Source organism: Carassius gibelio, chromosome B18 (genome assembly GCF_023724105.1).
Source record: "Carassius gibelio isolate Cgi1373 ecotype wild population from Czech Republic chromosome B18, carGib1.2-hapl.c, whole genome shotgun sequence".
NCBI classification, from domain to species: domain Eukaryota; kingdom Metazoa; phylum Chordata; class Actinopteri; order Cypriniformes; family Cyprinidae; genus Carassius; species Carassius gibelio.
This window is the reverse complement of record NC_068413.1, coordinates 18,153,981-18,166,163: the sequence shown is the minus strand read 5'-3', so window position 1 is coordinate 18,166,163 and position 12,183 is coordinate 18,153,981. Positions and strand designations below refer to the sequence as shown.

Below are 12,183 nucleotides of genomic sequence, written 5' to 3'. Positions count from 1 at the left end.
AGCTGATAAAAACATCACAATAATCCACAGCACTCCAGTCCATCAGTTAACATCTGGAGAAGACAAAAGATGAAACAAATCCAGCATTAAGATGTTTCCTACAGTAAAAAAAAAACAAATATATATGTATACTGTATATAAAAGTCAATATCCTGTTTGCTCTCATCTGATTAGACCTTTTTTAGACTGTTATTTTATTTATTTATTTATTTATTTTCAGCAAATATGGCTTGATTGGTGCATATTTCTCTCATGATTCAGACAAGACATATTTTTCGATGGATAAAGGAATATTATCAGCTGTTTGGACTCTGACGGCACCCATTCACTGCAGAGGATTCATCGCTGAACAAGTGATGCTGCATTTCTCCAAATCTGTTCCTGACCAAAACGTACGATGCATATAGTATACTCAGGTTAAGTTGAACTGATTGCTTGTATGAAACAAATTTTATAGCTTGTTTATATCATGCATTTTATTTTATAATCAGCAACGAGTGTCTCAGATGAATTCTTAACCCAGCGGTCCTTTAAGAAAGAAGCTGTTTCTTCTTCGCACTTCATTGACCGAAGCCTCATTCTCACTCTCCGAGTGTGTGAAAAGCATTATCTTTATTTAGAAAATGAATTCTTTCCCTGGGACCCAGAGCCTTCTCCCCCAGCTTCTGCCTGACGTCTCCATAAAGCAAAGCACCGACCTGAGATAGAGTAACAGTAAAATCCTCCGACCCGCCACATTTGTGGATTTACAGCTGACTGAGGGAGAGCCAGGCCTCCCTGAAAGCCCACCAGTAAAAGTGCACCCGCTCCCGTGCACCTGCCTCCCACACACACACACACACACACACACCTGATAGATGGTGGACAGAAACAGGTGGAAAGAGCCGCTCTGTCGAAAACCATTTCAAGACACACCCCGAAGCCCACCGTGGCTCTTCGAGGAAAGCCAACACAAACATTAGGACTGAGTCTGTGCTGTTTTCAGTTCACAAAGAGATGGATGGGATAAACACACTTCAGATTTCTCCCGATGCTCCCAGCGCCTTTGATACTGGAACACATTTTGTGAACTTTGACCCTTTCAGTCTAAAACCTCCTCAAGACCTATGGCTTCCTTATGGCGCAAGCAGATAAATCGCAGAAATTGATGTCGGTCGAAGCATATGAGTAATGTGCTGACAAAGACGGCAGCCTCCCTTAAGACAAGGATCATAGCTGGATTCGTTTTCAATTTGTGCAATGTGCACGATAAATCAAATGCGGAGGGATACTTAAAAAGCGCAGCCATGGCAACCTTACAGGAAGTTCAGACAGATCTGTGGTTTCCTGTGGTGTCAAATAAGGCATGTCCACACTTGACAGAGGAAGAGTCATCTCCAAGGGTCTGTCAGACATGAACCGAAGCGTGGTTATGCCACATCGCGAGGCTTCAGTCTTCACATTTTCCCACATTTGCTCTCAGTTTCTCTTCACGGTTGGTTTAGGGAAAAGCGCAGAGGATGCAGTTGGTGTTCCTCAAACCGGATCACTGGCAGTGGCACAAGTAGCTGTTAATAACTGCAGAGGAAGCCCAGAAAAATCACACTGAAAACAAGCTAAGCGAGTGCCTCCAATCTGATGTTAAAATATTCACTTTCAGCCACCTGTGGGAGGTCTCTGTTCCTCGTCTTCACTCAATTAAACTGCTCTGGTAACTGTTTCTGTCTTCTGCACAGAGGAAGGGTCAACTCACACATTACACAGGCCCGAATAATTAGAGCCTGAACGCTCACATGGTTATTTCAGAACCGTACAGAGGAACACAATAGTGCCAAGAGTTTCGAATGTGGAGACTTCTTAATATTTAGACAATGGGTCAAGTGACGGGGAACAGGCCACAACGGGCCTCTCTGGTTTAAAATATTAGTCTGGCACCCAAGAACTCAGCCATTTGTGATTATTTGATTTGTGCAGCTGGATTAAATCTAATCAAGTGAACATATACATTCACACTTACTTCTATATATAGTATATGTGTGTGTGTGTGTGTGTGTGTCTCGCTCTCTCTCTCTCTCTTTCTTGATAGATAGATAGATAGATAGATAGATAGATAGATAGATAGATAGATAGATAGATAGATAGATAGATAGATAGATAGATAGATAGATAGATAGTTGAGATCAGAAATAGATTAGAAATCAGATTAGAATTAAGGTGTCTCTGACCTCTAGTGGTGAGATGGATGAACTGAGTGTGTAGATCTTACAGGCATTTAAACAACTGAAATACTAGAAGGATGCAGCACACTATAGTCGACAGGGAAGTGTGGACATGCTGCATCATGATAAGAACATTGCAGTTTTATAATATTAAGGTATTTGAACATTTATTTTCAAAGTACTGTAGTGCCATCTCTGCACTGCACACAGTAGCTACTTTAAGCAAAACAACAAAACACAGATAATTACATTTCACACATTTTATTGTATAATGTGTGTTACACATGAGACTGGCCAATGTAAACATTTAATTCATAGCCTACATGTTCTCCATCATCATAACATCATGAAATGTCATGCAGAAGGGAAGACCGTGCAAATGTAGTGCACTTGTAAAAGTGGGTGCCTCCCTACAGCCACAAGTGTGAAGCACACATTTCACACCTTACAGATGCACATTATCATCTAGTGTTGCTGCAGGTGGAGTTAGGGGAGGGGCTAACTCATTCAAACAAGCTTGTGATTGGACGGAAATCTCATGAGTCATGAGTATTGTCTGTTTACCATGTAGCCTATACAGGCATAATTCCATATACATAAGAAAAAGTGGGCTCAAAGTAAACCAAATGTTGTACATTTTATCAATGACTTATAATTATTATTATGACAAATTATATTTAAATCTCTTGGAACAAACAGAAATTAAAAAATGCACTGAAAACATGTAATGCTCTGAAATCATTGAAATGTATGTAACTTTTTTTTTATCTCGCTCGCTCTCTTTTCTCTGGCAGCTAATGTTAATTTGATTACCTCATGTTCTTGTGGCACTGAATTAATAAAGCATACAAAAAACAAAGAAAAAAAAAAGTTATTTTGTAATTACATGCTCTCTTTAAAAGATGTTACTTGAACTTATTCACACAAAATAAAAATGATTGAGTATGTCGTTAACTCTTACATTTTGCAAAGTAAATATTACATTCAAAAACAAACATTTGCGAAATGCATACCAAAATGTATTTTTATCGGACATTTAATATTTGAAAGAGTCTCTAATGCGAATTAATAACAAAAAGAATGACATACAGTTATATGTCATGGAGGATTATTATTCTATAGTTCACAAACTTTAGTCCTTGATTTTGTCCTAAGGAAGGAAGATCATTTGAACTGTTTAGTTGTTTTATGTATGTTTAAGTATTATTATAATAATTACTTCATTTACTTATTTATCTCTTCTCTTAAATTCTGTTTTATTAATTCTGTAATATTCAATATTTTCTTCAATAAAAAAGAGTTATTTTAAACAATAAAAAAAAAACAAGCCTATACAGGCAATATATCTTTGCTAAAAGTGAATAATGACAAGGTCAAACACTGTGTAAACTAGTGTCTTTGACTTAATAGGGATTTCATGAAACCATGTCATTACTGCAAATAATTCATAAAACACTGCCATGGTACCATTTTTAAACAAATCATAAAAAAACACAACACAGTCCCATTATTGACATCAATAACATAAGAACGTCATTTTAAATAAGACACTTCCTGTGCTTTTTGTGGTTAGTTTTTTTTTTGTGTGTGTGTGTGTGTGTGTGTGTGTGTAATATATAATTCGACGTTGTTTCTAAAATATGAGATATTTGGTTTTCTAAGTGTATGCTATTTACCCAGTAGACTAAACAAGCATGCAGTATATTTATTTACATTTACATATATCCATATATATTGTTTTCTCAATAACACGCGTCATACAACAGCCAACGTGACAGCTGTTTGGCAAAGTTCAAATGTCAACTGATTCGTTTTTTTGTTTTTCTTACGGTAAAATTAAAATATAGGTGAATCACAAACGCAATTGCTTCAGATGAAAATCTGCTAAAGAAACACACCACGCAAGCAACTTTGTAATTTTATTGCGCACACGTCCTCATTAACAAACTCTCGTGTAGAAGTCGTGAAAGTGCGGCAGCTGAAACCTCCTCGCGTTCCCATCCCGCGGTGATGACGTATCTGTGAACAGTCAACAGACACACACACAAACACGGTCGGTCCGGACCGGACCGGAGCTACACCGGACAATATCTTCTCTTTTCCTGCTGTCTGTACGGTTCGGCGATCTGTTTAACATCGTTGACACGAGGCGGCCGGGATTGAGTGTCCACACGGAGCGGACGAGGCCGTTTATGTCGGTTTCTGTGGATGAGAGCGACGCCTGTTTTTATTCGTGTTCACTGCGACACGGAGAGAGACCGAGCAGAAGTCCTCCTATTAACATCTCAAACACACGACTGGAGCCTTAAACATGCTGTTTCACCTCAGTTCAATGACTTAAAGAGTCAGTTTGAGCACTTTAGTCGTCTCGCTGTAGGAGGCCAGTGGAGGAAGACTAATCTTCATCATCATAATCTTCGTCATCATCATCATCCCACGCCTGTTGTTTATAGTCTAATGTTTCAGATGTATATACATCTGTCAGTGTTTAACTCATTCTTGAACACGAAGAGAGGAAAGTAATGAAGCTCAGTGTTGTCAGCATGATGTACATGTGAGATATTTCTCTTTTAATGTGGATAAAACTGAAACTGATCGACTTTGAAAGATGCTGTAGGTGTTTACATGTTTGTTAGGAGCACAGGCTTGCTAAAGAGAAGACTTGAGACATAGACTAGAGTCAGGTGTCTTGTGCAATCCTTTAAATCAATACTACATATGAATGAAGCGAGGTGCATGAATACGGTAAGGACCTCCATTTAAAGCTACAATGTGAACTTTTAGTATTCAATGCACTTGTTAAGGAGATATTGAACTGTTTCTCCCCGGGTTTGAGAGGATTGGACTGTATTGTAGGTGATCGAGGGAACTCGTGTTGGTTTTGACAGACAGTGGCGTGTGCTCCAGCTCCCTGGAAATGAGAAAATGAATTGCGAGGGAGAAGCTGTAGATTTGTGCAATGTGTCTGCCGCAGACGAGATCCTTCCTCGTGACGGCCTCCTGCCGACGGATGGAGATCAGGAGATCCTGTCCAGCGTAAACGACGTCCATTCGAAAGACAACGGTTCCTCGGAGCTGAAAGCAGCACAGAGTAAAAACAACGGGTCTGTAGCCGTGTCGGCTGACCCTGTTAACGGCTCTGCTGGAGATCTGCAGCAGAACACAAGCGAGTCTGAGGATCCACCGGCGAGCAGGTGCTCCCCTGGAGATGGTGAGACGGATATCGGTGTGGATTTGAGTCTGGACGAAAATGGCGTTCTGGAGTCCGAGCCAACGGCTCCGACTCAAAGTGCGGAGAGTGTCTCTCTCTGTGAGAACTCGCTAACATCAGAAACTGTGAGAGAACTGCAGCCTCCAGAAGATCATCCTGAAGATGTGGCTTCAGAAACCGTCTCAGCGGCTGAGCCACCAAGCAGTGCATCTGGTAGTAAACACGGGTCCAAAAGAGTGACCTTTCCGTCAGACGAAGACATCATCTCGGGTGCGGTTGAGCCGAAGGACCCTTGGAGACACGGTAAGATCTTTACAGCTCTTCTTGCATCACTTCTGAACCATCTGAGCTCATCTCCTGTGGTTCGCATTGTTTGTGTAATTGTGCTCCAAGTCTTCAGTCCCTGCTTAGTTGAAGCCAAGGCTTTGAACGTGGCTTCTGTTACGCTCGGAGTGATTCAGGACTTTTCCTGAAAGCCTCCCGTGATCCGAGTGTCATTTGATCCGTGCGTCCTCGAGGGTCATTCATTCGGCTGTATAACAACTGCGATCTGTGTGAGCCTGCAATGGAGAAACCTCCCGAACTCTTCCTGACGGTGGCTGATGTGTAAAGCACATTCAGAGACATCAGCATCCTGCCGGACGAGAGCCGGTTCATTTCCTGGAAAACCGAGAGATCCAGTACCGCACGTTTTTCTGCTCGATTAGCTGTTGAGCTGTTTTGGAGCCAGCAAAACTATAGCAGCGTGTTCTGTGTTTTCTAGGCCAAAGGTGTTCGAGGTGTGTCTCCTTTTAGCCTGCAGGGAACCTCCTCTGCGTACATCGCACTGGTCAAGGTGTCGCCCGTCGCTTGTGTCTGCGGAAGCCTTAAAAGGGAAACAATGACGCTGTTGAGACACAATAAACACAGTGTTTTGTCTGACAGCTGCTGTTTGTTTACTTAGAAGCGCCACATTATAAAGGCACTTGGAAAATGCAACGTTTAAAAGTATTTGTCTATTGTTTCCAGTCACCTACAAACACAGTTTAGTCACCTTTTAAAAGCCCCAGGGAGGGGCTTCAGAGAACCAGCCGTTTGCACCAAAACAGAAATGTAAATAAAATGTAAAATATGTGAAAATAATGCATTAAAAAACATGTTACGCAACCCATAAACACAATCAAGCCTTTGAAAAAAAAAAAAAAAAAAAAGCTTATTAACCACCCCTTTAAATATGAATATATTCTACATTAAACAATTAAATATTGTGAACAATAAACAGTAGTTTTACAGTTTACATGTTTAAAATTTTTTTAACATTTAAAGTTGCATAAATAAAACATAATGAATTGTGAACGAACTTAATCAATGAATGTGCATTTACATTATTCTGTAAAAAACAAAACAAATGCATTATCTAAATGATACCTGTGTTATGCAGTGAACTAATAAACATTACTAATGATCTTTCAGACAAAGTATTATCAGTTTACTTCAGTTTATTCATTACGTTATCCTCTTCGTGGAAAAGTGAGCTTTGAATTGCACAGTTGATGCATATTTTAAAGGGTCCACGTCCAGCTATCCCAGGCTGTTTGTGCTAATGGCCTAATGTTTAAGTATCTGATTAGTAAGCACAAAGGTTGCTGGTTCATTTCCAAGTAATGTTGTCCCTGGAGTTCCAGCGATCCTTATCCAGCTCCGCCATCATTGTGCCTTCGAGCAGGGCACAGTATGTTAGGTCGCTTCAGCACGACAAATACTGTGGATTGCAATAGTTAGTTAAATTACTGCTCTGAATTTTAAAGAAACTTAAACATGTAGTCCACACTCTGTCTGCAGGCATGAAGTTGCATGTGCATTTTTCTCACAGCTTTTCATTTCTTTAACTTGCTTTCCATTTCCAATACTCTTTTGTCATTAATGATGATTGGGAGGGAAGCTTTTTCACAGGTGTTGGCTGCTCTTATTTCACAGTCACACATTGTTCTGTTGTTATTTAGGTATGAGGAAGTCGTTTAAGTCACCTGCCTGTACTGTACGCACTATAATTTCCGTATATTCTGAGGCTGAACTTCCCACTTTTGTAGCTCGGTTTCCTACACCATTTCCTCCGAGCCGGAGACTTGGTCTCAGGGAAACACTGCAGTGTTTGTGTAAATGACTTCATGAGAGAGCCACTGGATCAGATTGGAAACCGAGCTGTTGTTCTCTATTACTCGATTGTGTTCGCAGTGGTGACTTATTTCAATAATGATAATAAAAAAAAAAAGTATATATAAAGAATATTTATAATTCACATTTAACAAGTAATTTAAATTTCAGAAACTTTTTTTTTTTCTCTTGTAAAAAGTTTGGGGACAAATTTTTTGTGTCTTATGTTCATCAAGGCTACATTTGCTTGATTAAAAGCGCAGTAAATCCGTAATATAGTGATTGCAACTTCAGTTTGAATATTTTGTAAAATGTCATTAATTCCTTTGATGCAAAGCTGAATTTTCACATGATCCTGTTTTTTGTTGTTTCGCATTTTATTATTGTTTTGCATCGTATGCCAAAAAAACGCTAAAGAAATCATTGGTTAAATACCTCCCAGTGCTGGGTAAAATATGGACAAGCCCAGCCACTGGGTTGTTTTGACCCAGTGCTTAGGTTACATGTTTAACCCAGCTTTCTGGGTCTGTCCATATTTTACCCAGAACTTGGTTGCATTTATCCCAGAAGTGTATAGACAAGTGTTTATGAATTTATGAACTTTTTTGCAAATGTATTTTTGCCATTGCCATAAATTTATGTGACAGAACGTTTCTTGGCAGCATTTTTATATAGCTGATAATTTTTGTCAACCCGTTTACCAATGTACATCCTTAGATGTTTCTAGACATTCCCGAGACTTCTTTTGGACGAATTCAAACATAATGTACAATTTTACAATTTTATTTTTCCCCTTCTATTTGTTATTTATAGAATTGATTTAGTTTTTATTTAAAGGGTTAGTTCACCCAGAAATGAAAATTACCATGTTTTACTCGCCATCCTATATATGACTTTCTTCTTTCAGACGAATTCAAACATAATGTACACTTCTCTCTCACTTCATGTTACTGTGGTACGCAAAAATGGTTCCAGTGGATGACGTTGGTGTTGCGTGATTAGTGACGAACGCAGAGAGAGAACAAAATAAAACAAAAAACGAGTATTTGTAGCGAAACATGTTGGAGGATTTCGATATAAGCCAGGAGGAGACTTGTTTTCCTTAAGGAAAAGGGAACTTTTTTAGCATTACTTCGAGGCGAGTGCGTGACGTCATCCGCCAGAAGAGCTTCGGCATACAACAATCAGCAGAAAATATGGATATTTTCTTACAAAAACACATGGGTCTGATAAAGGAGGCCTTTATTTATGCACGAGACTTGTGAAGCATGTTTTATTTTGGATGCTGTAACTGTAAATATAACTCTGTAAATATAACTCTGATTGGATTGGTCTGAATGAAGGAAGTCATATACACAGAAGGGCTTGAGGGTGAGTAAAACACAGGTGAACTGAATTTGCTGCATCTCTCTTATTGTTCTATAACCAGATGTTAAAGAGGCTTTTTAACTCCTCTGGTGGTTTCATTCAGGTATTTTTGATGTGTGTTAGCTAGGGAAAGGGCATGGCTAGCGTGGGTGTGTTTTCTCTCTCTGTGACCGTGGCACTGCTGTGTGAATGACTTTGAGGTCCTCTAGCATGAGGTGGTGTGAAGATCTATTTTGGAGCGTATCGCTCAGATGTTACTGCCCCGTGGCGTCCCTGAAAGCTCACTCATGTTTGAGGCCCCTCCTGATATAACGGGGGGCTAGGGATATGCCTTCATTCCCCAAAAATATATCTATTTTTAATGCTATTTATTGCAGAAATACTTTGGAGAACTCATGGTGTAAAGTTGGAAAGTACTTTGGAGTCAGTGGTGTACTAAAAACTGAAAAGTCTTTCCTTTTCTCACATTTTCAGAAGTTTGCATTTTCAGTCCCCTTTCCATTTCCATTGAGAACATATAACATCTGTGGAACCTTCCTTTGCACGAAATGTTCTTTGTAGTAGAAAAGAGTTCTTGAGACTAATACAGTGTCCTTCAATTTAATAATAAAACAAATGTTCTTGTAAGAACTAATTGGTTCTTATATGGCTTGACTGCAAAAACACTCATTTTGGGATCATTTCAGATACCATATGAAATTCTGTCTACCTTTAGTTGCGTTATTGTCTTATTTCTATTATGCTTTATGATTTGAGGCCAGCTAACAGGCTAATCAGACAGGTTGGTTTGCTCTTTTCAAACAAACAACCAAAAAAAAAAAAAAGTGGCTGATCAGGTCACTGAGTTTAAAGCGTTTCCTCATCATGAATATGAACAAATCTCATCCATTTAGCAGCACAAACCAGTGGCCTTTCTTCATCATAAAAGCCTGAGTCTTGCTGACACTGCAACCTTACAGTAATAACAGAAATAGAAGATTGCTTTTCTTTTCTCACGCTTTGTTGGTCTGTGAGATATTGGGAGGCTTGCACAGGAGATTGTAATTCATGACACAATCTCATTTGGTCTGTGGTACTTCGGCTTTGGGAGAGATTTTAGCCGAGTCTGAGCTTTATTACAGCTCCAGCACTTCTCAAGAAATACTTGAGTATTTGTCCAGCTTTAGTCACTTTTATGTCAAGGGGTTAAACAGATATCAACATTTTTTATTTTGTTGCATTACGGTCACCTCATAACAGTCTTATGAACTTTTTACAAAGCCTTCATCATCAGTTTTTTTTTATTTTATTATTTTGTTTTTTACTCTCAGTTCCTACCTTGGCACAACTAGAAAAACACATATTCATTATAAAAATATCTACTATAAGATTGAGATATTTTAAGACTTTTTCAGGTCTAGAAATCCCACTTTTAAAATTAGCCCTTTTTAAAAAGTGTGGGAACCCTGTTTTATTTATTTTTTTAAGGTCGAAGTTGTTGAGTGCGTGAATGAAACAAAATATTTATTGACTTCTCTTTTTTGTGATTCATTTAAATCGTTGTGTCTTATTTTGAATCATTTTATTTTATTTTGAGGCCTCCTGGTTGAGAGCCCTTGTCTTAGATTCAGTTTTTATATGAAAATGCGATAAATATTGAATGATAAAACGATTGGATGAAGTTAGATTTAATAAATTCTGACTTTCAGTTTCCTTCATTTGTCACAATCAACAATTTTGTTACTAATACAGATTTTGATGTTGTTGTTCATCAAGGATTGTGTCAGTGAAGCGCTTGCTTGAGATGGATTCTAAGACATGTGATGTGTGAAGAAAACAAACCGCTGTTTTAATTTCATTTTCATTGTGAGTGTGTGAGTTGTGCCTAGGGCTTGTGAGGTGCATTTGGTCTCGTGCCTTGAGCTGAGAGGAGATGAACACGGTGATGTCTGGGCTTGTTTGATGGAGAATGAGGACAGTGTGCAAGCGTTTGCATCTGTACCCCGAGGGGCTCGATTCTGTCTGCTGGCAGCACCTCGCGTCAGTTGCCAACATTTAGTTTTTTTTTACACGTTATCCTCATCAAACGGTGAAATCAGAAGCTTCCAGTATCTTTGCTCTGAGGAAGACCAGGCCTTGCTGTACTTTACAGTTTGAAGTTTGAGCAATCACACTCCTAGAATCTGTTTAAACTGATGCACTTTTATATAAACCTGTGTAATGTTTAAATGTAAAGTTTCTTAACTGAGCACCTGGAGTATGGAATGAATTTCAAAATGTGTCTTTAGAAACTGGACTGTTGGAGAATTGACATAGTGTTATTTTAAATGCAAAACAGTTCCAATATTTTCAGTATCGGGTTCATTTTGTGCCTTTTTGTTATTTTGATTAATTACGATGTGGAGAATTGTGATGGTTTTAGATGCATTAATTTAGTATTGATAGGTTTTTTAATCATTGTATGTGGTTCGAGCTGGATTGAAATGGCCTCTGGCTTTGTTACCTTATTAATTTTCTACAAACATAAATACATTATGCAGTTAATATTCAGTTGCTTCAGGGCGGGCGAGTAGACTCTTCCTGTGAATTTCAGGGATGTATTTCACAGTAAAGTGGCACAGTTCATTTACACTCTTTAACCGCTGGCTTCAGAAGATGATTTTTGTGCTCTGAATTATCATCAAGGTGTGTTTTACCATTGAGTTTTGGTGGAAATGTGCATCAACACACCTGCACTTTAATGCCTTTACAGTTTACAAGCTCTTTTATTTCACTGATGTTAGCTGCTCTGACATCCGCTGTATACATTCAGGTATGTATTTGATTTAAATCAGGTGGAGATAGTTTACATAGAGATGTACGAAGAAGGGAGCTTTCTGAACTGTGTATGCTGACAACTGCTTCAGTTATTAAAGTTCATTGAGTTAGTGTATTGTTTTATATGCCACTGATGAAATTGATCTGCTTTACAATTAGGTGAAGGTGACTGGAGAAAATATTGTCTAAAGGGGTCATATGATGCATTTTCAAGTTTTTCATTCTCTTTGGAGACTCACAAGATCTTGGTGCATAAAAAAGATGTGTAAAGTGGACGCTGTTCAAATTTGCTGTGCCACAGAGCGCCATCTGCATAGTTTTAATTAGGGCTGTGACGGTGCCCGGTTTTTACCACTGCGGTAGTCATGGGCCAACAACCACCGGTGGCGCGGTGTTGAGAAAAAAAAAAAAAAATATATATATATATATGTGTGTGTGTTAGGGCTGCAACTAACGATTATTTTGATAATCGATTAA

General features: G+C 38.8%; 1 protein-coding gene across 1 annotated transcript in view; it reads left to right on the top strand.

Annotated features, from left to right (window-relative positions):
• Nucleotides 1-4,191: 4,191 nt before the first annotated feature.
• LOC127977234 (protein phosphatase 1 regulatory subunit 37-like) overlaps nucleotides 4,192-12,183 on the top strand; it is a 38,941-nt gene continuing 30,949 nt past the window's right edge. Inside the window, exon 1 of the mRNA XM_052581971.1 lies at nucleotides 4,192-5,712. Within this exon, the coding sequence (XP_052437931.1) occupies nucleotides 5,124-5,712 (589 nt within the window). The 5' untranslated portion in view covers nucleotides 4,192-5,123. The remainder of the gene's footprint in view (nucleotides 5,713-12,183) is intronic.